This window comes from Phascolarctos cinereus, unplaced genomic scaffold (genome assembly GCF_003287225.1).
Source record: "Phascolarctos cinereus isolate Bilbo 61053 unplaced genomic scaffold, phaCin_HiC Scaffold_3;HRSCAF=262, whole genome shotgun sequence".
Lineage (NCBI taxonomy): Eukaryota > Metazoa > Chordata > Mammalia > Diprotodontia > Phascolarctidae > Phascolarctos > Phascolarctos cinereus.
The window spans coordinates 49,074,709-49,101,774 of NW_027555736.1; the positions used below are offsets into that span (position 1 = coordinate 49,074,709).

The following is a 27,066-nucleotide window of genomic DNA, read 5'->3' on the forward strand; positions in this document are numbered from 1 at the left end:
GCTTTAGCCCATCAGCAGTGACCCTCATCCCAGAGGACCATCTGGTCCCAGAGGCCAAGGTTGATTGACCTTGGGCAATCAATGAACAAGCATTTATTAAGCACCTACTACATGCCAAGACTGTGAGATGCTTCTAGGCGAGGGACAATCAAACTCCACTAAACGGAATCTTGGCCCCAGGGGCCGAGAAGTGATAACTCGTCACATTAGAGGTCTGTCAAATATGGAAATTAATGGAACACTCTGAACTCACAGAGGCAGGCAGGTCGATGGACCAGAATCCTAATACCTCCTAGGCCATTCACGGCTACAACCTGGGGTAGGTTACTTCTCTCTGGGCCTCAGTTTCTCCCTCTGTCAAGTGAGCTGTTTAATTTAGCTGGACTCAAAGGTCCCGACTTTCCATGATTCTAGTCTAAGGATTGTGGGGGGTAGGGTCAAGGGGTAGCCTGAGAGCAGTGCGTGTGCATATAAAACCGCCAGTCAATTTCTTCTTCCTCCAGCCCACTCTGGGATTTGGATATAGAGGAAAGTGATCAGGGCCTCAGCTCTTCCATCTGTAAAATGGGAAGCCCTAACATTCAATAATACTGTGACTCTCTGGGGTTGGTCCAGTGCTTGGGTTCACCTGCCTCCTAGCCCAGCTGGACAGGGGGTGAGGTCACTCCTAAAAACCTCCAGACAAACAAGAAGGCTCCACAAGTTTTGCCAAGAATCCATTTTGGTCCTCCACTGTCTCTTCCTAGAAAGAGACTGCTGTCATTGCTGCTAGTTATATATATAGATATATATGTGTGTGTGTGTGTGTGTGTGTGTGTGTGTATGTGTGTATATGTGTATATGTGTGTGTATATGTATATGTGTGTATATATGTGTGTATATGTATATATGTGTGTGTATATGTATATATGTGTGTATACATATATGTGTGTATATATGTGTATATGTGTATGTATATATGTGTGTATATGTATATATGTGTGTACACATATGTATGTATGTGTGTAATATATGTGTGTATATGTATATGTGTATATGTGTATATGTGTGTATGTGTGTGTATATATGTGTGTATATGTATATGTGTGTACATATATATGTGTGTGTACATATATATGTGTGTATATATATGTGTGTGTATATATGTGTGTGTATGTATATATGTGTGTGTATATGTATATGTGTATATGTGTGTGTATATATGTATGTATATGTATATGTGTGTACATATATGTGTGTGTGTATATATGTGTGTATATATATGTGTGTGTATATATGTGTGTGTGTATATATATGTGTGTGTGTGTGTATGTGTGTGTGTGTGTGTGTGTATATATGTGTGTGTGTGTGTGTGTGTGTGTGTGTGTGTGTTTGTTTTCAAATGGACCAGCATTTGAAAGCTCCCTCTGAGTTGCACCAGTCGTGCTATGATGGAGTGTGAGCCATTTCACCCTTGTAAGCCTCTGTTTCCTCATCTGTGAAATGGGCCAATAACACTTTTAGTGCCTTCCTCAGAGCTATGGTGGGGCTCCAGTGAGATCATGCACAAAAAATACTTTGTGAACATTAAAATGCTGCTAGAAGGTCAGTTAGCATTTTATCTTCATAGAATATCCCTTTGGTCTCCTTCCTTTTCTCCCCTGGTGTCATTACCAGATTGGAAGGCAGAAGACCCAGGGTTAAATCTTGGCTTAATCACTTATCAGCTGTGTCTCCTGGGGCAAGTCAATTTGCCTCAATGAGTCTGTTTCCTGGTCTGCAAAATGGGGATAATAATGTCTGCACCACCTGCCTCACAGAGTTATCACGAATCTCAAAGGTTAAAACCTTGGACTTGGGATCCGAGGGATGTTTGCTCTCTCGGGTTTGTTTGTTGGCAAGGGCTACTTTAAAGCTTTGTGGTGTAGTGGGAAGCACCCTGAATTAGGAGTCAAATGACCTGAGTTTAATGTTCTGCTAGACATTCCCTTTTACACCCTATGCCTGCTCCCTGACCAGCCGAATATGTTTGATCTCCTGGCTGCTGCCCAAGCAAGGCAGTCCATCTTGTGCCTCCGAGCATTTTCCCTGGCTGTCTCCCCTCTTGGTCTTTGCCTCCCGGTGGCTTTCCTGACTTCCTTCAGGTCCTGCATAAAACCCCACCTTCCCGAGGAAGCCTTTCTGAATCTCTCTTAATTCTAGTCCCTTCACTGGTAGGATTCTTCTTTCTACGTGTTAATGGTCTAGAGGCAGCTGTGTGGCACAGTGGGTAGAGCTTGGAGTCAAGTTCAAATTCTGTTTCAGAAGTATGCTAATTGTATGACCCTGATCAAGTCACTGAGTCTCAGTTTTCCTCATCTTTAAAATGGGGATAATGATAGCACTTCCCTCACAGGGCTGTGGTGAGGATCTATGTAAATAGCTATATGATGTTATTATTATGCCCTAGGCCAGGAACTCTGGCTTTTGAGTCAGAGGACCTGGGTTCCAATCCCAATCTGCCATCTGTGCGACTGGGCAAGTGTCTCTCCTTCTCTGGATGTTGGATAAAGTGAGGAAGTTGGTCTTTCTAGCACTAAGCCCATGATTCTTTCCTGCCTGTGCTGGGCCCAATCACCCTCCATTAAAGAGCCAGAGCATTAAAGGACCAGGGCATCCGTGGCACCTCCCTCTGCCCGCTTCCCACCTTGGAATAAAGACAGCTTGGACGCCAAGATGTTGAGAACCAACCAAAGCACCATTTATGGAGGCCCCGAAGAATTCCTATGCACCCCCACGGAACACAAGCGGGTGGGAGCCCAGCCAAGGCTGGCCAGCGGCTTTGAGTCCCTGGCTTCTCCATGGGCTCGGTCCTTGGTGCCCTGCAGAATGAGGTCTTTCTGATGGCGTCTCCCCAGGACCTCAGTGCCAGGCACCTGGTCTGTTATCTGGCTGGCTCAGCTGCTCTGAGACCCCAGAGAGCTGGCAAGCTGAGCCCCTGCTCTCATGTTCTGGGGCAGTTGCTTCCAGACCTGAACCCTGGAGCTGGGATCCTGGTGTCTGCTGGTCCAGAAGGCCAGCTTCCCCAGGCTGTTTGCAAGCTCCCAACCAGGTCCACTTTAGTAATATGTTAAATAGATTTTTGTGCAATATCCCTTAAATAAATGTGGATACCCTCTCCCAGGCAACTCCCTTCCCTCCCACAAACCCTGAATATATTATCTTACTGACTGGGTGGCCCCTGCTGGAGAGGACGAGTCATCTCTCCTCTCTCTCCCTGACCCCACCAGCCCCACTATGAGGGGGAAGACCTTGGCTCCTGGCTGCCACCATTCTTGGGCCCTGAGGGGAAGCCCCTTCCCAGGAAGCCCAAAGTGGGCCACATCGGGAAAGTGTTTCCCCATTGCAGATTAAGGGAGGGCTTGTATTGAGGGGTGTAGGGGGAGGGTGTCATGAGGTGAGGACCCCATCTATCCAATCTCCACCCTAGCCAAGGCTCTCTAGTAGGGGAGAACCTTCTCTCTTTGTCCTTCCCTTGAGAGGGGGACATGACTTACCCAAGGTCATGCCAGGAACTGGAGATGGGAGAAGAGTCCCTCTTCCCACTGCTCTCCCCATAAGGCCATCCTGCCTCCTAACTGTTCCAACTGGGGCCCCGGCAGAAGGGCCAGCTTCATTTCCTTAGTTCAGTTTTCCATCCCTGCCCCCACCTTCTCTTTTTATTACTAAACCTTCTGAGTTCTCTAGGCATGGTGGCATGGGGAAGGGGAAGATCCTTGACCCTCAGTCCTGACCCTTTCGGGTCTTTGTTTCACTCCTAGGCCTTTCATCTTTCTCCCACAATGTACTGGGTTTCTCTTTCTCATCAGATGTGACAGAGATGGAGTTGGCCACCTTGGTCATCCCGAGAAACCCAGTGAGAAGGAATGAGAAGGGCTAGAATGGAAGGAAGGAAGGAAAACGGAAGTGGGAGGTAGAAGTGGGACCCTAGGACCCCAAAAAGGGAAGAGAATTGTCTGTCAGAGCTGTTCCCGGTGGAACAGGGATTCAGACCCAGTACTGGCCATTCTTTAGGGCAGGGTTGGGTGTCCGGCAGAACTGCAGCAGCTCTGGGTCCTGGTGGCCCCTGGCCTCTGGCCCTTTGCCAGGCACCGAGGTCAGCGGGATGGTCTGGCTGGGGTCGGTCTTGCGGAAGGTCTCGGCATCGCTGGCCATGCCATTGCGAGGCTTGGCCGACAGACCCTGGACGTTGTGTTTCCCCGTCTTGTTGCGCTTGCGGAGATAGAAGAGCAGGGGCAGGATGAGGGCCAGCAGAAGCAGGATAAGGCAAATGGGGATAATAATGCTGAACATGTTGGCTTCGATGAAGCCTAGGAAGGTGCCCCCTTCTGCAGGGGTGGCACTGGTTGGGGTTGCCTGGCTGTGCGCGCTGGTGGGGGCCGCTCCTGCCTCCCTGACATTGGGGGTGGGTCTCTCAGGCCCCTTGGGCCCTGTCACCGTCCGGGAGGAGCTGTCCTCTTCACGGGAGCCCCCGCTGGTTTCAGAAGAGCCGGGAGCGATGAGCAGAGTCACACCATAGGGCCGGGATGCATTGTAAGGCTCTGACACGTAGTCAAGAGAAGCCACAGCCGGGGGCACGCCCCTGGCCGAGAGCTCAAAGGTGATGCCATCATGCAGCATCGGTGGCTCCCTACCTTCTGGCTTGCTTAGCTCCAGCCCAATCAACCCCTCTTTGAGGTCCTGCTGGGTGAACAGCTCCACTGGCTGGGCCTGAGGCACCTGGTCCCTGTCCTTGGAGATGCGCACTATTTGGCCTCTCCTCGGTCCCTGGAGGATCCGGAACTGGGGCACGCTCTGCGTCTGGTTGGCCAGCTCCCCAGCATCCAGGATGCCCGTGTCCAGACGAAGAGTGGTACCCTGGGGCCACGGTTCACCAGCCTGTGCCCGCACCAACGCCCGGACAGTCACGTTCACTATCGCCGATGCGTTGGCGCCTCGGGCGAGGGAGAGGAGGTGGAACTGATCCGAGGCTGAGGTGAAATTGGTGAAGGAAAAGGCCACTTCCCCTTGCTCCACTTGCTTCTGGCTAAAGCTTGTCTTGGGCTGCCTGTTGACCAGCACGTGCCCGTGTTGGGGCGTATGGGTGATGGAATAGGTGGCATCTGGCTCTTCTTGGTCAGATATCACGAAAAGGTGCTGCTGGGTCAGTGGGGCCCAGTTCAAGCCCTGGGGGATCTCTAGAAGTGACCGGGTCCGTACCTCAATGGAGGATGGCAGGACGTCCACAGACAGGGAGGTGTCCACAGGAGGACTCGCCCCATCGGAAATGCTCAGCTGGAAGATGCCCAGGGTGCTGCTGCCGTTGGCCGTGAAGATCAGCCTCCCGGCATCCACATCAGCCTGGGTGAACCGAGTCACGGGGGAAGGCTGGCTGCCCGTCAGCAGGAGGTAGCCATTGTGGGGCGCCCTCCTCACTCGGTACTCAATCTCTTCAGGGGAAGAGTCTGGATCCACGGCACTTAGTTGAGCCCGGGAGAGGGCAGCATGTGTACCCCGAATGATCTGTAGAGGTCTGGAAGCCTGGGGCTGGGGTGGTTTCTCGTTGACGTCCCGCACAGTGATTTGGAAGGTCTCAGAGATCACAGGTCCAGGCTGCGCCGTGACAGGATGAGTGGAATCTTGTTGCCCAGCCTGGATGGAGGCTTGGAAATGGAAGCCATCTCTCTGGGTCCCTGAGCCCCTGTGGATGTAGGCCAGCTGCCCCCTGGCCAGGTCAGACTGCAGGAAGTAAGGCCGGCCACCGCTCAGCTGTTTGTTACCCACCCACAGCTCCCCGTGGGCTGGCAATTCTGTCACTAGGAAGACTACGTTGTGGGAGGGCCGATCCGAGGCTGGGATGCTAGCCAGGAGGTTGGCGGCATCCAGGGATGCCCGGGTGATCTCTGCCCTCTGACCCTCTGGGACCCAGAGACCTAGGAAAAAAGGGAAAAAACTCCAGTAAGTCAGGGCTGTTCTTGATCCCTGGAGGGTAGGGGGCAGGGGAAGAGGCTGGAGACAAGGACTGAAAGGAGGAGGAAGTGTGTCCCAGATCTGTGATGAAAGAGTGAAAGAATTCATTCATTGAAGCAGGGGCTGGTAAACTGAAGATTTTGAGCTCAGTTCGAGCCTTTTCTGATTCCCTCAGCTGTTGGTGCCCCCCCCCCAATTATCTAGTATTTATTTTGTATATTTCAGGCTGCTTCATTTTTACCAAACACTCTGCTCTTCACACAGGGGTTCCCTGAGGATCCCCATCTTTGTGAGCTGTTTAAGCATACTCAGGGGTACAGCTTGTCAGATTGAGGGCTCCCTGAGATGAGGTAAGGGTCTTTCCTAACAGCCTGGGAGCTCTCTGAGGAGAGGGACTGCTTTTTCTCTTTCCTAGTGGGTATTTCTTTTTTCTTTTTCTTTTTCTTCTTTTTTTTGGCTAGGCAATGGGGTTAAGTGACTTGCCCAGGGTCACACAGCTAGTAAGCACTATGTGTCTGAGGCCGGATTTGAACTCAGGTCCTCCTGAATCCAGGGCCAGTGCTCTATCCACTGTGCCACCTAGCTGCCCCCCAGTGGGTATTTCATGAGCCTTTCTGATGGGCTAGAAGTTGGTTACTTTTACTTAGTTGATCTGGGAGCAGAACTTTCCCTACCAGGTTTTGGGACTGTACATTTGAAAGAGAGGAGGAGAGAGGGAAGCTTCTGGTAGCCACAGAATTTCTACCCTTGCTTCTGCCTACAGGATACCTGAGGCAAAGAACAAGAGTGTGAAGAACATCATGGGACAGTGGTCCACGTCAGGCTGCTCAATGGCCCCTCTGCTTGAATCTTCTAGGTTCTTTGACTTTCCAAGGCTTTGAGGGGAGCCACTGGGCTGCCCACCAGGTAACATACCATCTTCCCTGAGGCTTTCCCATCTTACCCAAACTAGCATCAGTTCCCGTCAAACCCACAAAGAGCTTTCACCTTCATTCTTCCAGAGGTGACTGGGACGCTGGGAACAGGAGACCTCAAAGGACACGGTAATGGAAAGGCTGATGGCGACATCTCGGGCAGGGGGTGAGGACACCCGGAGGCCTAGAGTGTCCTGGGCCAGCCAGAAGGGTTCCGAAGGCATCTCATGTTCATAAAGGATCTCTCCCGCGTCCACCTAGAAGAGAAAAATCATTTTGGATCTGTGGTTGGCAGGGGGGTGGGACTTGAGGTTTCAGGGAAGTGGGTATCCCCCTCAAAGCAGGAAATTAAGAGGTTAGGGTTTCTGTGTTCCCTCATCATACTATAGGCTTCTAAAGTTGAGATGGCTTCCCCCTGGTAAGCTAAGCTACTCAAGGACAAGGGGTGTGCCTCCCAGTTCAGATGCTGGGCTAAGGGAAAGAGGCTATGTCTCTTTAATTAGAATGAGAGTTTCCCAGAGTATGGATCCTTTTCCTTTCTCCATTTACCTCTCCAATGCCCAGGACAAAGATCTGTAACAAGTAACATTATTGGCTCTTCAATGCCAGTGAGCTTGTCGGATCCTTCTCTGAAGGGTTGGGTGGAAAGATGGGAAGTCCAGAGCACTTGATGCTGTCCAGACAAGGCAGGGCCAGGGAGGAGGATTTGAGGAGCCTGGGAGGGGCTGGGGAATCCAACTAGTGTGCTACTGGGCAAACACCCATGTTAGCATCCTAATCTTATATCATCCTAGTGCCAAGCACAGAGTAAATGCTTCATAAATGCTTGTTGACCGATCAGGTAACTCTTCAGCTCCTGCACTTGGCTAAAAAAAGTTTAGGCAATCTTTGATCACATTACGAAAGACAGCATGTCTAGGTCTAGGTTGGTAATAAGGTTCATTTCCTGGTCAGATGACATCTGGAGTATAGTGGACACTACATTTTAAGAAGGTCACTGACAAACAGGAACCCATGGGAGGAAGACAACCCAACCAAAATGGTGAGAGGACTAGAGACCGTGGCATCTGGTCCTAGGGAAGAGATGAACTGGGGAGAGTGAGGTGAGATTGTGGTGGGGAGGTGACTGATGTGGAAGCATGCCACTCCTGGTTTATAAAAACATATGAAATAATACTTTTCTCTGGTCTAAAAAGCCCTTTCTAGACTTGGGTTTCAGGGGAGAAAACTCTTTGGAAAGGAAGGTGATAGGTTGAGGACAAAAAGGTCTTGCATAAGGGAGTAGGCTAAAGAGGGTAACCCAAATTTAGAATAAAGAGTAACTCTTTGACTTAATATTTTCTTTCCCACCCCTGAAGGTTATTGACTCATCGAAAGGCTATTGCTAGTTCTTTATTCCCAGAAGGAATTCCCTGAAGATCCACTCACAGGAAGTGCCTTCTATTCCCTTCAAAGGGAAGGACCCTTTTCTGTTCCAAAGATATTGCCCTTGGGAGGAGACCAGTTGATTTCTTCAGGGGAATGGTCCAGAAAAGAATGGCATGGTGGCTTATTACCAAACTGGAATGTTTTTATATATTGTGATTTTCTTCTTCAAGATTCTTATGGTGGGGGACAGAGCCAAGATGGCAGCATGAAAGCAGTGACTTGCTTGAGCTCTCCCCCAAACCCCTCCAAATACCCACAAAAAATGGCTCTGAACAAATTCTACAGCAGCAGAACCCACAAAAAGAAAGAGTAAAAGAAATTTCCAGCCCAAGACAGCCTGGATGGTTGATCGAAAAGGCTTATCACACAGGGTGGGTAGAGGAGCGCAGTTCGGCGTTGGGCGCGCAGGCTGCAGCGAACCTAGAGCAGGCCTCAGAGGACTGAATCACAGGCAGCTGTGGCAGCTTCCAGACTCCTCAATCCACGAACGCCAAAGACAGCTTAGAAGGTCAGTGGGAAAAGTCTGTTTTTGCGGTGAGAAAAGAGCTAGGTCAGAGTCAGTTTCAGAGAGTAGAGCGTGGGTGCCAGGAGGTGGCTGTGTCCTGAGCTTCAGGCCCACAGACTGAGGGGGAATCAAGAGGCTGATCAGAGGGGGACTGCAGGGATCTCTTTGCCAGTGCTGAGGCAGGAATCTCTTGCTTTGCCCGTGCTTGGATCTGGGTCACAGTTCTGGGTGGCGGTTCTGGGGTGAGGAGGAACGCTGGCCAGGTGGAGCTTGTAGTGGCTGTGGAGAGAAACCCCTCCTCACAGTTCCAAGAGAGAAAAGACTGCTTGTGGCCGGTCACTCAAAGACCAGAGCTCAGGCCAGGAAAAGAGTAAACACCTCGACCCTTATCATACCACCTTGGAAGAACTGAAAATTTACAGGTCCCTACAAGTATCTCTGAAAACAGCTATACAAACCCCCTAAGCTTGGGACAGTACATTCTCCACATTGGAAGCAGACTCTTACCTTAACGAAGAGCTTAAAACTCAAGTAATTGGCTGGGATCATGAGCAAAACTCACAAAAAGAGTCAGACTATATTATCTTACTTTGGTGACAAAGAAGATCAAAATATACAACCAGAAGACAACAAAGTCAAAGCTCCAAGAAAAATATGAATCAATTCCAGGCCTTGGAAGAGCTCAAAAAGGGATTTTGAGAAGCAATTAAGGGAAGTAGAGGAAAAACTGGGAAGAGAAATGAAAGTGATGCAAGAAAATCATGAAAAACAAGTCAACAGCTTGCTAAAGGAGACCCAAAAAAATACTGAAGAAAATAACACCTTAAAAAATAGCCTAACCCAAATGGCAAAAGAGGTCCAAAAAGCCAATGAGGAGAAGAATGCCCTAAAAAGCAAAATTGGCCAAATGGAAAAGGAAGTCCAAAAGCTTACTGAAGAAAATACTTCCTTAAAAATTAGAATAGAGCAATTGGAAGATAGTGACTTTATGAGAAATCAAGACACAGTAGAACAAATCCAAAAGAATGAAAAATTAGAAAACAATGTGAAATATCTCATTGGAAAAACAACTGACCTGGAAAATAGATCCAGGAGAGAGAATTTAAAAATTATTGGACTATCTGAAAGCCATGATCAAAAAAAGAGCCTAGACATCATCTTTCAAGAAATTATCAAGGAAAACTGCCCTGATATTTTAGAACCAGAGGGCAAAATAGAAATTGAAAGAATCCACCGATCTCCCCTGAAAGAGATCCCCAAAGGAAAACTCCTAGGAATATTGTAGCCAAATTCCAGAGTTCCCAGGTCAAGGAGAAAATATTGCAAGCAGCCAGAAAGAAACAATTCAAGTATGGTGGAAACACAATCAGGATAACACAAGATTTAGCAGCTTCTACATTAAGGGACCACAGGGCATGGAATATAATATTCCAGAGGGCAAAGGAGATAGGATTACAACCAAGAATCACCTACCCAGCAAAACTGAGTATAATCCTTCAGGGGAAAAAATGGTCATTCAGTGAAATAGAGGACTTTCAAGCATTCTTGATGAAAAGACCAGAGCTGAATAGAAAATTTGACTTTCAAATACAAGACTCAAGTGGAACATGAAGAGGTAAACAGGAAAGAGAAATCATAAGAGACTTATTAAGGCTGAACTGTTTACATTCCTGCATGGAAAGATGATATTTATAACTCATGAGACCTTTGTCAGTATTAGGGTAGTGGGAGGGGAAAAATTATATGTATGATAGATAGATAGATAGATAGATAGATAGATAGATAGATAGATAGATAGATAGATAGATAGAGGGCACAGGGTGAGTTGAAGATGAAGGGGTGATATCTGGAGAATAAAATTAAGGGGTGAGAGAGGATTATACTAGGAGAAGGAGAAAGGGAGAGGTAGAATGGGGTACATTATCTTGCACAAAACAGACAAGAAAAGGTTCTTACAGTGGAGGGGAAATGGGAAGGTGAGAGGAAATGAGGGAATCTTATTCTCATAGGATTTGGCTTAAGGAGGGAATAACATACACATCAATTGGGTATGGAAATCTGTCTTACCCTACAGGAAAATAGGGGAGAAGGGGACAAGAGAGCAGGGGGATGAGAGAGAAGGGCAGATTGGGGTAATCAGAAGGAAGTACTTCTGAGGAGGGACAGGGTCAAAAGAAAGAATAGAATAAATGGGGGGCAGGATAGGATTAAGGGAAATAGAGTTAGTTTTTCACAACATGTCTACTATGGAAGTGTTTTGCATAACTGCACATGTATGGCCTGTATTGACTTGCTTGCCTTTTCAATGAGGGTGGGTGGGGTGGGAGGAAGGGAGAAAATTTGGAACCCAAAGTTTTAAAAACACATGTTTAAAAAAAATGTTTCCACATGCAACTGGGAAATAAGAAATACAGGAAATGAGGTACAGAAATCTATCCTGCCCTACAGGAAAATAGAAGGGGAAGGGGATAAGAGAAAGGGGGGGGAGAGAGATAGAAGGGAGGGCAGACTAGGGAAAGGGGTATTCATAATGCATGCCATCTTGGGGTGGGGGGAGGGGCAAGATGGGGTGAAAATATGGAATTCAAAATCTTGTGGAAGAAAATGTTGAAAACTAAAAATAAATAAATAAATATAAGACAGAAAAAAAATAAAAGTAAAAAAAAGATTCTTATGGTACCTTAAATTTTCTTGGAACAGAGCCATATTGGAGGACATGGGAGAACTATTTTGGATACCCATCTAAGCCAGAAATGGTTTGGATATTAGATTAACATTGAATTTAACAAAATTGTTTCTGGCAGGCATGCCTGAAATATAGAATACAGTATAGATGTTTTCATTCTTTGACACATATGTCTTCAATATTTGAAAGACTGTCACGTGAAAGAGGGAATAGGTTTGTTCTGCTGGGTCCCAGAGAATAGAATAAGAGAGGATGGGTAGATCGATGTTGCTGAAAGATGAATTTTGCCTCAGTATAAGGGGAAAACTCTCTAATTGTTATAGCTGTCCACTGTTGTGGACATTCATTCTCCATCACTACAGGTCTGGCTTTTCCACTAAGGTTAGGCTGACTCCTTGTTGGGAATAGGAGGACCGTCCTTTTCAGGAAGGCAGAGATGACATCAGAGAAGTTTCTACCCTGGAGAGTCTGCTGTTCTAGGCTGTGTTTTCTTGTAAATAAATACCCCAGGCTCAGTGAAGTTATTTTGGGGGCCCCTGGGGAAAGCGGGAATTATGCCAATAAAATTCCTTTTCCCATCTCTCTTCCCAGGGTCCCAGGAACCCTGGGGAAATCTTCCATTTCTCAGGTGACAAAGTTGATAACAATGGTTGCTAAGGCAGCTCTGCTGAACATTTCATGAAGAGGAGGTAGGAGGGTGAAAAGGAGAAGAAGCTAGAGATGTAGTTGGTGACTCTGGAGGCTTGGAAAAGAACTAATAAAATGAATAAAGAAGAAGGAAGCTGGGCTTGTTTAACTTGGAGAAGAGACGATTATGGTGGGGAAGGGATAGCTCTTTTCAAGCATTATAAGGGTCAACAAGTAGAAGAGGGAGAGAGGGAGGCAATAAGCATTTATAGAGTGCCTACTGTGTGTGAGGCACTGTGCTAAGCACTTTTTTTTATACAAATATCTCATTTGGAAGAGGGATTAGACTTACTCTATTTGACTCCAGATGGAAGAGGCAGAAGCAGGAGCAAGGGGTGGGTGGAAATTGCAAAGAGGCTAACTGAGGCTTGATTGAGAACTTGCCAGCAATTAGAACTATCCAAAAGGGGAATGTGTCTTTCCTGTGTCAGTTATTTCTATTTACCCTGTATCTAGCTTGCTATTTGTTTGTATGTTGTCTCTCCCATTAGACTGTAAGCTCCTTGAGGGCAGGGACTGGTTTTTATTTTTGTGCTTGCCACTTTTTGTATCCTCAGCACTCAGCATAATGTCTGGCACATAGAAGGAACTTAATAAATGCTGAGTAAAGCACAGTGCCTGGCACATAGTAGGCACTTAGTAAACGCTGACTGGCTGGCTGGTGGGTTTCCCCTCCTTGGAGTTGAGGAGGCTGGATAATCAAATGTTGGGAGTCTAACAGTGTGGATCCCCTTCATGGATGGCTGGGACAAGATAGACTTAAAAACCTCTGACCTAATAATAACTGGCCCGTCCATAGGTGGTAAAGTTTACAGAGCACTTCACATTTGTGTTCTTGCTGATTCTTCACCAGAGCCCTGTGAGGTAGGTACTACAAATATGGCCCCAATTTGACAGATGAAGAAACAGAGGCTTAGAGATGGTTAAGTGGCTCCTCTGAGTCTATTTAGTGTTCAGGGTCTAGTAAGTGTCAGGCTGTATTTGAAGCCAGTTTCAACACATTTTCTACCCTACTACAGCCATTCAGGGTAGATGTGTCTGCCCCAATTCAGGCCTTAGGGTTGACCTTGGGTTAACTAGGAAACGTGGAACAAGTCAATACATTAAATTGAAGGGTAACCTGGAATAATAATGTTAGCTAGTATTTATGTCGTATTTTCAGGTTTGCAAAGGAGTTTACAACTATGTCTTACTATATCCTAGCAGCAACCTTGGGAGCTAACAATAGCTGTAGTAGCAGTAGCAGCAGCAGTAGTAGTACTAATAGTAGCAGCAGCTAATATTTATAATATACTTACTATGTGTTGGGCATTATCAAAGCGCTTTACAATTATTATCCCATTTGATCCTCATAACAACCCTGGAAGGTAAGTGCTATTATTATCCCCATTTTACAGATGAGGAAACTGAGGCAAAGAGAGACTAAGTAAAATAGACCAGCTTCTTGAAAAGCTAGTTAGGGTCTGAGGATAAATTCCAACTCAAGTCTTTATGGCTCCAGGTCCAAAACTCTTTCCACTGCACTACCTGCTGCCTCTTCTGTAATAATCTGTTTGTTTTGTGGGTGGTTTCATTTACCAGTACAGCTTCTCCATAAGACATAATAAATTTGAATGTCATAAACATGTGTGACTAGCTCTCATCTCCTGATTATCCGTCATCTGAGAACTCAAGGACAGAAGCCTAATGAATGAATTGACTAATAGCTTTTCCTCATCTTAAAAGACAATAATAGCCTTTTCTGGAGTCCCCTAGTGAGTAACATTTAGTAACATTACCCGAAAGGGTAAGCAGGCTTTACAATGGTCAGAACACTGCTTCTAGCAACACATAGAAACTGTGTGACTCTATTTTCACATCTGTAAAATAGGGACAATAATTTCTTCACTACTTACCTCACAGGGTTGTTTGTTAGCAAAACTGTTTTGTCAGTCTTAAAGTCCCAAAATCCAAGTCACAAGGAGCTTAATGGACTTTATAGCAATGCTGAGATTTTTCAACAAATCATTGAGTTAGTAAATTGAGATTGTACTGACCTTCTGCAGGTGGTGGTGCTGTGGCTGGAACACTGGGCCTAAAGTCAGGAAGACCTGAGTTCAAACCCAACCTCTAACACAAACTGTGTGACCCTGGGTAAGTAATTTAACTTCATTTTGCCTCAATTTCCCCAATCGTAAAATGGGAATAATAAAGCACCTATCTCCCAGGGTTGTAGTGAAGATCAAACAAGATAATATTTTAGAGGAAAAAGTACTTAACACAGTGCCTGGCAAATACTAGGTGCTATTTAAATGCTTATTCCACTCTCTGTTTAAAAAAAACCAATGGTGTGTTTCATTAATGGATGACTGCTAGCCAGCCTATACTCAGTAAGCATTTATTAAGTGCTTGCTATTAATTAGGGGCACATTAGTTCAGCCTGAAGAATGGTTGTGACCCTGGCAAAATAAAAGAGTAGGCTTACATAAACTCTCATTCCCAAGGATAATTATGGTTTAAAAAAATGCAAATAACCCTTGATAGGTCTTTTACCATTGTAGGTAAATAAAGGAGTTATTAGCTTTTGTTTGTTTTTGCTAGGCAATGGGGTTAAGTGACTTGTTCAGGGTCACACAGCTAGTTAGTATCAAGTATCTGAGGCCAGATTTGAACTCAGGTCCTCCTGATTCCAAGGCGGCTGCTTTATCCACTGTGCCACCTAGCTGCCCCAAGTTATTAGCTTTTGAAGAGAAACATGGGGAAGGGATTGGTCAGAAGAGTTTCCTGATTACCTGGAAGAGCAGTACAGTCTAGGAGCAGGTTTGTTTGGCTCTTTGGTTATGTCTTCTAGAGGAAGTAGTGGACATGCCCAGTCAAAACCCTGAGTGGATTTGGGGATGTTTTCTGAGGCTTGAAGGGTAACGCTTCATCATATCTCTTCATGTCTTGTCTTTTGGAAGGCAGTGATCAGCTTTCCCAACCATTCCACCATCAGCCCACCTGCACCCCAGGGATGGCATCGGTGGGAGCCATGGTGGCCTATCTAGAATTCTCAGACATTTGATCCTACATTGCCTTGTGACATTTTTCCTTGAGCATAGATCTGCCTCATGATATCTAGTCTAAGCACAGGTCTGATCACATCACTGCTATGTAACAATAGTTAGACTCGGGGGGCTTGGATCCAGCTACGGAAAGGGATTGGCCCTCAGGTATATGGTCCAGGGAAGCCATGTGGTTAAAGATGTGAATTCCTGAACCTCATATTTCTAGGGGAGTCAGTCAGTCAATAAACATTTATTAAGCATTTACTAGGTGCTAGGCACCATGGAGGATACAAAGAAAGGATGCCAATTTCTAGGTATGTACAAGATATATACAGGGAAATGGAAGGGAATCTTAGAAGTGAGAACCCTTGGGGGTGAGCTTGGGTGGGGGGAACCAGGAAAGGCCTCCTGGAGAAGGGGGAATTTGAGCTAAGTCTTGAAGGAAGCTAAGAGGTGGAGGTGAGGCAGGAGAACATTGAAGGCAGGGGGACACAGCAAAAAGGCACGGAATCTGGATGGAGGGTGGGAGAGTCAGCAGGAAGGCCAGGGCCACTGAATCAGAGAGTAAATGTAAGAAGATGGAAAGGTGGGAAGGAGTTGGGCTGGGAAAAACCTTAGATGCCAAAAGGAGGATTTTAGATTTGATCCTGGAGCTAACAGAAAGTTATTGGAATTCATTGAGTCCGAGTGTGTGTGTGTGTGTGACAGAGAAAGAGAGACACAGAGAGAGAGAGAGAGAGAGAGAGAGAGAGAGAGAGAGACAGAGAGACAGAGACAGAGAAAGAGAGAATGAAAGAGAGAGGGAGAGAATGAGAACGAGAGGGAGAGAAAGAGAGAGGGGAGAGAGAAAGAAAGAGGGTGGGAGGGAGGGAAGAAGGGGAGGGGAGACAGACAGAGAGATTGTGTTTTAGGAACATCACTAAGACAGCTGAGTGGAAGAAGGGTCAGAGTGACAAGGTACCTGAGTCAGGAAACCCAACCAACTGGCTATTACCCTAGTCTAAGAGGGAGATAGTGAGGCTGTGTACCTGGATGGAGAGTGAGTAGAGAGAAGGGGGAGTAAATTCGGATGTTCAGTGACAAGACTCCACAAGAGCTTGGCTATGTGGGGTGAACGTGGGTGAGGAATCAAGGATGATACTGAGGTCGTGAGCCAGAGAATCCCTGGAGAGAGGGCTGTGTGGTTGGCAGGGAAACGCTTCCTAGGCATCGCCATCCCAGAATGCAGCTTTCTGTAGGAGGATGGGCAGTTCCTGGTCAGTGCTAGCTTCAGAGCTGCCTTGTTAGCTATCCCAGCTTTGGGAGTTTCTGGACTCAGCCATCTAGAGTGAAAGTGAGAGTGAGTTTTTGGGCAGCACCAGCCTCTTGGAGATAAAAGAGGCTGCCAGAGCTAGAGGAATGGTCAGAAACAATGATACAGGAAAATAAGAGATCTGGACTTTGAATTCTGCTATCACAGCAAGTTATTTGGAAAGCTCCATTTTGTTGGTTTGACTTTGTGACCCCATTTGGGGTTTTCTCGGCAAAGACACTGGAGGGGTTTACCATTTCCTTCTCCAGCTCATTGTACAGATGAGGAAACTGAGGCAGATGGGGTTAAGTGGCTTGCCCAGGGTCACACAGCTAGTGTTTGAGGCCAGATTTGAACTCATGAAGGTGAGTCTTTCTGCCTCCAGACCAGCCACTCTATCCATTTTTTCCATCTAGCTGCCCCATTTTGCACATAGTAGGTGTTTAATAAATGGTTGTTGGGTGAAGTTCCGTAGGGCGTGCAGAGTTGCAGATGTGGCCAGGGCTACGCGTCAGTGTATATACATGTGGATGCGATAGACTTGAGGTTCCTCTCTCTTGGCTTTCTGGGCCTGTACAAAGAAAATCTCTGGCATTGAGGCTGTGGGGGTAGGGATGAGCCCAGGAGTGGATTCTTTGCTTACCTCTGCCTGTGTGAAGTTCCTCAGGGCATCCCCACTGCTCCCCAGCCGAGAGTGGGCCAGCGGCCCCAGCCGAGGGCCTCGCTCCACTAGGTAAAACAGGTGTTGAGAGTCTGTATCTTCATTGGTGGTCACTTTCAGGTTTCGATTGGTTATGATCTGGAAGATTCCTGTGAGAAGGCAATGCGGGAGCCAATCAGCTTCTGGGTAGTTATAGGATCATAAATCTAGGGCTGGAATGAACTTAGAAGTCCAAACTCCTCATTTTACAAATGACAAAACTGAGGCACAGAGAGTATTTTGCCCAAGGTCACAGAAGTAGTAAGTGACAGAGCTAGGAGTTTTGAACTAAGGTGTTCAGTGGTGTCCAGTCAAATCTGACTCTTCATGACCCCATTTGGGGTTTTCTTTTTTTTTTTTAATTTTTAGGAAGTTGGGGTTAAGTGACTTGCCCAGGGTCACATAGCTAGTAAGTGGTCAAGTGCTTGGTCTGAGGCCAGATTTGAACTCAAGTCTCCTGACTTCAGGGCCAGTGCTCTATCCATGGGGTTTTCTTGGCAGAGACACTGGAGTGGTTGGCCATTTCCTTTTCCAGCTTATTTTACAGATGAGGAAACTGAGGCAAATAGGGGCAAATGATTTGCCCAGGGTCACACAGCTAGTAAGTGTCTGAGGCCAGTGGAATCCACTGTGCTACCTAGTTGCCCTCTGAACCTTGGACTTGAACCTTGACCTTGAACCAAGGTCCCCTGACTCTAAATGCAATGAGATTCCAATGTTTCATACTCACAACCTGCCCAGGGAAGCTAAAGGGTAACCAGGGCTCAGGGGCAGACTGCTCTGAATCTGACTGGCTGAGGTCGAGGGGTTTCTTTGTTCTCCTCAACTGGGGAGAGGAGTAAGCATAAGCCTAATCCATCACTTTGCCAGGCTCAGTAGCACCATTCTGACAGGCTAACAGCCCCAGTAAAGCCAACAGTCAGAGAATAAATAAATAGACCGTTCGCTCTAAAGCAGACCCACCTGGACAGATGGTCAGGGCTTGGTTGCTTTCCACAGTGATTTGTCGCAACTTTAGAGCCTTCACAGAGAAGAAGTGTCCTGGGGAGACGTTATCTCCATCAGAGAGGTTGAATTGGAATCCACCATCCAGGGACCCTGGAGAATGACAGAAGGCAGTGCCGTGAATATGGCCTTGACTTCTCACTGTTCCCTAGAGATGGACTGCTTTGGGGTTGGGGGAGCCCTGTGGTTGTGAGGGGTAGAGGTGGGGTGTTGGGTGCTAAGGGACGGTAACCCAATGTGCCCCCTGGTACACATCAGATCCTCTTGGATGGAAAGTTGGAGTTGCAGTGGGGCTGGGGAGGGGGAGGTGGGGCACTTTGGAGGTGGATGGAAGGAGTATTGGGCAGGGGGTCAGGTAGCCTGTGTTCTAGTTCTTACTACAGGTTGTTGGGTATGTCACTTCATTTTTCTGAGACTCCATTTCCTTAAGTAGAGATAACAGTCTTCTCCACCTACTCCATGAAGATGGGGGGTGGGAGAGAGAGAAGACGGGACTGGGAGGGGCTGATCATTATACCACCAGGTATATAACTCTCCCCACCACTCCTCACCCTCAGGAACTGCTCCTGAGTATGTGCTGAATTCCCTTATTGGAATGTAGGTTCCTTGCCAGGGATGGTTGTGGACACCTGGAATCCCTGCTGCTGGGGAGGCTGAGGCTGGTGGATTGAGTTCTGAGCTGCGGTATGGCTAAAGACGATCAGGTATATACACTAAGTCTGGCATCAATATGGCGAGTCTTCAGTGGGGGCTACCAAGCTGCCTCAGGAGGGGCAAACCTGCTCAGGTCAGAAACAGAACAGGTCAAAGCTTCTGTAACAATCAGCAGTAGGATTGGGCCTAGGGATGGCTGCTGTATTTTCAGCTAGAGCCAGATAGGGAGACCCAGTGTGAAAAGAAAGAAAGCAAGGGGGAAAGGAAGAAAGGAAGGAAAAAAGAGAAATAAAAGAGAAGGAAGGAAAGTAGGAAGGAAGGGAGGGAGGAAGGAAGGAAGGAAGAAAGAAAGAAGGAAAGAAAGAAGGGAAGGGAGAGAAAGAGAAAGAGGAAGGAAGGATGAAAGAAGAAAAAGAATATAAGCTCCTTGAGGGCAGGGACTGTCTTGTTTGCTTTGCTGTGTATCCCCAGTATGTAAACGCAGTGCCTGACACATAGTATGTGCTTTTATATCTGTCTGTACATCTATCTCTTTGTTTGCACATCCATCTCTCTGTCTGTCTGTTTTTCTGTTGGTCTATATGTCTACTCACCTTCATGGACAAACTGAACAAGCCCGTTATTGATCTGGGCCTGAGTGAACTGCTGGACCTCCGTCCTGGGGGACAGCCTGAGCACCATCTTCCCGTTGGTTGGTGGCTCGATGGAGAAGACCAGATTTTCAGGTGGGGAGTCAGCATCGTCTCCTTTCAGGATATCAGGGGTGATCTGGGCTGTGGCTCCTTCCCACATCTGTAAGCACATCTCAACAGTTAGCCCACCCCCAGTCAGTAGACCTAGGACCCCTCACCGGGGGGCCTTCTTGGATGGGAGGAAGGACACAGGAGTTGCTGTTTACCATTCTATATGTGTGGGGACCAGAGCTGCCTTTTTCATATGGTCACCTACCTCCCCTCCCCCATCTCTCTCCCAAACCTCCACTGATAAAATAATTGAGTCTAAATGCCTCAGCTCATCATTCCAAACCTTTCATGATCTGGCCCATGGCACAGGGGTAAAAATCATGGATTTGGCATCATAAGATTTGAGTCTGAATCCTGACTTTGACACTTAGTACCTATTTGCCCTTGGATGAGACAGGAATCCCCTCTGGGCCTCAGTTTCCTCACTTGTGAAATGAGGGGGAGGAAGAAAAGACCTTAAAGTACCTTCTAGCTTTGATCTGGTGGTCACCCCACTGCTCCACCCTTAGCTCTCCAGTCAGGGCTGGCTCCTCCCTGCCCTCTGTACACACCAGGCTTATTTCTGCCTCTGAGCCTTTGCTGATGCTGTTTCCTGTTTAGGATGCCATCCCTTCCTCTCCCAGCTGTGTTCTATCCATCCTCCAAGGCTCAAGACCCACCTCCTCTGGGAAGCATTCCAGCCCAAACTAATTTTTCCCTCCTCTGAAAGATCTTGTAGCACTCCCCGTTGGCCACAGTACTCAGGACTTGGGATCATTCTTTCCTACATACAGATCCGCCTTATTATCTTTCCAAAGTATCAGTCTGGTCTCTCCTCTGTTCAAAGTCCTTCAATGGCTCCCCATTGCTCACTAATAAAACTGAACCCCCATAGCCTGACATTCAAGGCCCTTCTCAAATCTTATCTCATAATATCATTCCTCTTAGTCAATCAATCAATAAACATTTATTAAACACCTACTATATGTCAGGCACTGTGCTAAGCACTGGGGATACAAAAAGAGGCAAAAGACAGTCCTGTCCACAGGTTCTGTGTGATACAGTGGAAAGAGCGCTATATTTAGGGTCAAAAGAACTGGGTCAAATCCTGCCTCTATTACTTACTCAGATCTTCCTGACTTCAGGTCCTCCACTCTATCTACTATGCCAATTAGCCACCTCCCTTAGCATTTCCTGCCCCGCCCCTCCCCAAAGCTAGGTTCTTTCCCTAAGAAATTACTTCGTATTTCTTTTGAATATATTATGTATCTCCTGACATATATAGATTCTGATGTAAGCTCCTTAGGTGTATAGGTTGTTCAGCCTTTGTATATATCCACTACCTTCCCCAATGTCCAAGCACATGGTAGATGCTTAATAAACGCCTGTTGATTGATTTCTGAAGAAATGACTAATTGTGTGATAATATTAAAGATCAGACATCCTAGAATGGACATCCTAGAAACTGTTAAATCTAATTTTCTCATTTTGTGAATGAAGAAGTTGAGGCCCATTGAGATTACAGAGCTAAGCTAAGGTCATTAGGCTAGTAGAATAAGGCCCTTGGGATGTCCAAGTTCTTTGTATGTGAGACTGGGTGTTGGAGGAAGTAGCTGTTAGAGTACTTTCCAAGTCTGAAATTCTATGACTTATAAAAGACTTAAAGTTAAAAAAGAGATTTTTGAAAACAGCTATCTGAGGCAGGTAACTGAGTGAAATATAGAATTATGGAAATAGATATAATATATTCATATCTAAATTAAAAGAAAAGAAGAAAGGAGCAGAGAATGGGAACCGAGGCCCAGAGAGGTGGGCAGTGTGTGTGTGTGTGTGTGTGTGTGTGTGTGTGTGTGTGTGTGAGAGAGAGAGAGAGAGAGAGAGAGAGAGAGAGAGAGAGAGAGAGAGAAAGAGAGGGAGGGAGGGAGAAAGTGTGTGTCCCTGGCTTTGACCACCCCAGAGGAGCTGGGACTCCAATACATATACCTAGGTGAAAACTAAAAGGGAGAGAGAGAGCTCACTCCACCTCCCCCCCCCCCCCAGGCGCCAAGCTGGGGCCTGTCAGTCACCGGAGCTTCCCCTGGGGACCAGTGTGGCTGCCAGCTCCAGTTCCTCCGTGTTACTGACACCTGTCCTCCAGGAACTGGGTTTGTGTGTCTGCCCCAGTTTGTCCTCAGCCTGGGAGGGGGTTCCCCAAAGCCAGACATGGTCTTACCCATGGGCACAGCAGCCTGAGGAAGGCCCCATTGCCTGTCTCCTCCCCCTTGCTACCCCCTACTCCCCCATCTCTCCTCTCCCTGCTGGTGGACAGCTGAGATCTCCTCCCCAGGAGCCAGAGCCTTTCACTCCCCAGGGAAGGCTCAGACTTACAAGGTTCACAACTATTGTCTAGGGAACACAGGGATGGAGTCCCACCCAGGGGGGAGGAGCAGGCCCCTAGGGAGAGTAGAGAAGAGCTCTAGGGAAGGGTAGTGAGCACAGGCCTAGCAGCTAGTTTGGGGAGGGAGTGGGTGTGGGAAGGGGCACCCTGGAGGTAGGGAAGGTGCTGTGAAAGTGTATGTGTGTGTGCATGTGTGTGTGTGTGGGCTAGGCTAATTCTGCTACTATCACAGCTCTGCCCCAGGAGGTTCTATCTGCCCAAAGCAGCTTGAAATTGCAGAAAAGCAGAATAAGCCTATGCCAGGAGCCATCTAAGCCTCCACTTCTCTGTGGCGGTTCCTTCTCTCCCAAAGAGCCAGCCTTCAGAGTGGCCCACCTGACTGTGTGGATGTAAGGGCAACAGCCCTGCATCAGGAAGCCCATCTGGCTTACATTTTGCCATTACCTACAGGACCTGAGGCTAGGAAGGAGTTCTGGCTCACCTGTGTCCTGGGCCCCCTTGGCAGGCAGGCTAGGGAAGCCTGGGTCCCCTTCCCAGAGTCAGGCTTTTAAATGATTGGAGGAAATACTGAATTTCAGTTAGAAGTGAGCGAAAATAATGTCATTTCTTTCCCATCCAAGTTCACAAACCCCTGGTCTAGGTGATCTTTAAAATCCCAGTTAGTTCTAAATCCTGTGATGGCACAGTAGGAAAAAACCCTAGGATAATAATGATAATAATAACAACAATAGCGAACATTTATACAGCTTGCAGTGTGCCAGGCACCGTGCTAAGTGCTTTACAAATATTATTGAATTTGATCCTCACAGCAACCCTGGGAGGTAGGTGCCTTTATCCCAGTTAAACTGAGGCAAACTGATTTGCCTGGGGTTACACAGCCCAGTGTCTATGACAGCATCTGAGCTCAGGTCTTCCTGATTTCAGGCCTGGTGCTCTAACCACTGTGCCCCAAGATCACAGATTTAGAGCTGAAAGGACCTAAGAGGCCCCTGAGTCTACCCCTTAATTTTACAGGTGGGGAAATGGAGGCAGAGAAAAGCTAAGTGACTGCACTGCTGTTACACGGCTAGCAAAATGTCCGAAGGAGCATTTCAACTCAGGCCTTCCTGATCCCATGCCCAGCCCTCTATCTACTGCCCCACCTCTAGTAGCAGCAGCAGCAGCAGTAGTAGTAATAGTGGTAGTAATAGTGGTAGTGATAGTAGTAGTAGTAGTAGTGGTGGTGGTGGTGGTGGTATAGTAGTGGTAGTAATAGTAGTAGTGGTAGTAGTAATAGTGAAAGTAGCATAGTGGTGGTAGTAGTGGTGGTGGTAGTAGTAGTGGTGATAGTGGTAGTAGTAGTAACAACAACAATGATGACATTCATATAGCTCTTTTAGGTTTGCAAAACACTTTACATATATTATCTCATTTGATGCTCACAATAACTCCTTGAGGTATAAGGGGTGTTATTATACCCATTTTATAGATGAGAAAACTGAGGCACAAGAAAGGTTAAGTGACTTGCCCTGGGTCACACAGCGAGTGTCAGAGGTGAAATTCAAACTCAGGTCTTCCTGACTCTAGGCACTCTACCCTCCAGCTTCACAGCTGAACTTCTCTGGGATCCCGTGTTCTCATCTGTTCAATGACGCAGCTGGACTAGATGGCCTGGGAGGTCCCTTACAGATTTAGTCTGGGATCTGGGGGTCCTGTAATCCTGGGGTCCTATGACCTTGTTTAATTTCTCTGGCGTCAGTTTCTCTATAAAAGGAGGATAAGGAAAGCCTGGCTGACAGAGCTGAAGGATCAGGGGCTTCAGGGACTGTGACAGACACCTGGGGAGGTGGGGGTGGTGGGTGGAGGTCGGGGGTGCTGGTTACCCTTCCCCCTCTCTCCATCATACGTGGAGGTAGGAAGCGGGAGGTGCGTCTTCGCTCTAAGGGTTCCTCTGACACATGTGCTGAGCCTGCCACCTTGTGGCCACACTGAGGTATTAACTGTCTTCTGTTCCTGCGGAGAGGATGGTGCTGGGTGCATTTGGCCCTCAGACTTCCCCGTGCCCTAGCCAGCACACCTGATTTCTTGTTTTCCTGGGCCTAGGCATTAAGGGGAAGGATGTGTCTTCCGCAGAAACTCAAGGGCACTCCCTCCTCTTTTCTTCGTACTTGTACCTCTAGCATCCAGCCTGGTGCCTGGCACATAGTAATGTTTAATAAATGCTTTTTGGTGGATTTATTGGCTTCCTCCCCACTATAGGTGATTACCCAGGCATTTTTTTCCTCTCTACCCCCAGAGACATTCCCCACTTCAGGCATGGCAAAAAAATCTGGGTGCCATCCTGGCCTAGGCTTCCTGACTGAGTCTACCCCTAAGAGACTTTGGAAGAAAATGACTCATTTCTCTTGGAGTCAAGTAGGGAAGTTCACCCGGCAGGTTCTCCAGAGACCTGAATTCCACTTCTGTCTTTGTCATTGGCCTACTCTGTGAATCTGCCAGGGCTCATTATCTCTGTGGACCTGTTTTCTCAGCACAATGGCTGCTCTGAGTATCTCAGCATTGCTCCATGGAAGAGACGGGAAAATGGGTTGGGAAGTAAAGAACAGAGCATGAGGACAGAACACTGCTATTCTTTTATTTATTTTGCTTTTTTTTGGTGATGTGATCAGGGTTAATTGACTTGCTCAGGGTCACACAGCTAGTAAGCGTCAAGTTATCTGAGGTCAGATCTGAGCTCAGGTCCTCCTGACTCCAAGGCTGGAGCACCACCTGGCTGCCCCTATTATTATTATCTTGTTCCTCTCATCTTTTCAATGGAGTTTAGATAGAAACAGTCTCAGGACAAGTTGCTGTTCTGCTGTTCATGAAAATCGATATAACTGAATGTCCTGTGGCCTCTGGCACCGAGGGTTAGATAGCCACCTTTTGTAACTGAGCAAAGGCATTCTGGGATGAAAGGTTGTCTTCTGTGGCTTCATGGGAGACATCGTTAGGCTAACAATTACTCACACATATATCACACTTTATAAGGATTATCCCATTTGAACCTTGTACCAATACCACAAAGGAGATGCTATTATCATCCTCATTTTACAGATGGATAAACTGAAGCTAAGAACAGTTAATGACTTGCCCAGGGTCATACAGTGAACCAGCATGTGAGGCAGGATTCACACTCAGGACTCTTGACTCCAAGCTCTTTATCTACTGTACCACTTAGGTCCCAGCTAGAACTCCAGCAGCAGACAAGATGGCGGGGATGATGTGTCCCAACCATGTTCCAACCTTGTCCCGTTCCCACGTGGCTTTAGTCCCATTATTTTGTCTCCTCCAGGACTCCCTATCTTTCCCCCTCTATCCCATATTACTAGCCTTCATTTATTTTCCCCTCTGGGAAAACTGGACTATTCTCCACAGCCCCAGAATACCCCCATACTTGCCCACCTTTGCTCATTCATTTCCCCTACCTAGAATGAAATCCTACCTTAACCTAATTCAAATGCCGACTCTTCTATGAAGCCATCTCTGATTTTCTCCCCACCCCCCTACCCAATGGACTCACTCTTCAGATGTCATGGTAGACTTTGTTTTGTACCATTCTAATGGAATGGATGGAAAGGCCTTTACTATGTGCTGAGCAAACTAAGCCCTGGGAATACAAACAGAAACTGGAGCCAATCCATGTCCTCAAGGTCATGTTCTAATTGGGAGAGACAATACATAAAAGAGGGGTCAAGTTCACGTTCAGCTCATGGAAGATGGAAAGGCCAGGTAGGATTAAGATTTTGGCAGGGAAAATTGCGGGGTGGATGGCAAGGCCCTGTGGACGTTGGGGAGCAATAGTAGGGTGCGTAGTCCCCTGCCAAGAGGAGAGTAGATCCAAGGGTCAGAGTGGAACAGAGTGTGCATTATAGTTCTCTGTGGCTGCGTCTCATCGCTACTAGACTGTGAGCACCAGGAGGGCAGGGATCATAATTGATCTAAAGGCTCTGCTCATAGTAGGTGCTTAATAAATGTTTGGAGAATAAATGAAAGGTGAGAGGGACCTGCTACTGAGCCCTAGGGGAATCCTGCCTCTAGAGTCCTCTCTCTCTCTCTATCTCTCTCTCTCTTTTTGGCTAGGCAATGGGGTTAAGTGACTTGCCAGGGTCACACAGCTAATAAGTGTTATGTGTCTGAGGCTGGATTTGAACTCAGGTCCTTCTGACTCCAGAGCCAGTGCTCTATCCACTGTGCCACCTAGTTGCCCCTAGAGTTCTCTTAACAGTCCCTGAGAGTCAATCACGTGTAGGAGAGGGTGGGGTTTCTTTTCTTGGGAGTCTCAGCTCTGGTCTCTATCAAAGTGACACACTGTTGACTCTGTCATTGACTCTGTGAATGACTGTTAGCTGCTTGGTTTAGGATGGCCCTTCACAGAGCTGCCACTAAACTTCACAGTGTAAGTAGGAGTGCTTCCCGCCTGAAAGCTGCCATCCCCCAATCTCTGAACTTTTCCTCCAGGCACATGGAAGGGTAGCTGGGAAGGATTCTGGGAGAACTTTGAGTACTGGATACCATAGCTTTCTCAGCTCTTCTGGGGGAGGCCTTACCTGTACACCGGTGTTGATGGTGACGGCTGGGACTTGGTCATTGAGGGGCAGGACAGTGATGCCAAAGGCCACGGGCTCGCTTTGTCGGTCAATCTCAGAGGCATTGGCCATCAGGATGAAACTGTCGGCCAGGGTCTCACTGCCATCATGTACATAATGGATCAGCTGCTGCTCCACCTTTAGAGGGGAGAGAGGTAGACACACAGACAGGGTCGGAGCCCAGCCTCACCTGCCTCCTCCTGTGAGGGCCTCACACCTCAGGAGCCCTTCTGGCCCCTTTCCTGCACCCCACATTTGGTCAGGGATGACTTTAGCTCCTTTGGGAGTCCCTGGCCCACTTCTCAAGTCTAATCTTTATCTCTGTCTGGGTCCAGCCCCAAATCCAGCCATCCCTGTCCTGTTGCGAGTGGCTACTCATCACCTCCTCATGAACTATCTTTTTACTCCTTCATGACCACTTCTCTTCCCCTTTTTCTCAGAGGGTGTTCCTCCTAGCACAGTGAGCAAGTGAAATTTTGTTACCTTATCATTCAAGG

At 47.3% G+C, this 27,066-nt stretch overlaps 1 protein-coding gene across 1 annotated transcript in view; it reads right to left on the reverse strand.

The window, feature by feature from the left end:
- Window positions 1-2,695: 2,695 nt before the first annotated feature.
- Window positions 2,696-27,066, reverse strand: part of CSPG4 (chondroitin sulfate proteoglycan 4) — a 99,559-nt gene continuing 75,188 nt past the window's right edge. The window contains exons 5-10 of the mRNA XM_020994659.1: window positions 26,531-26,707; window positions 19,457-19,655; window positions 18,168-18,302; window positions 17,148-17,314; window positions 6,955-7,138; window positions 2,696-5,930 (exon numbers count right to left, since the gene is read on the reverse strand). Of these exons, the coding sequence (XP_020850318.1) occupies window positions 4,006-5,930; window positions 6,955-7,138; window positions 17,148-17,314; window positions 18,168-18,302; window positions 19,457-19,655; window positions 26,531-26,707 (2,787 nt within the window). The 3' untranslated portion in view covers window positions 2,696-4,005. The remainder of the gene's footprint in view (window positions 5,931-6,954; window positions 7,139-17,147; window positions 17,315-18,167; window positions 18,303-19,456; window positions 19,656-26,530; window positions 26,708-27,066) is intronic.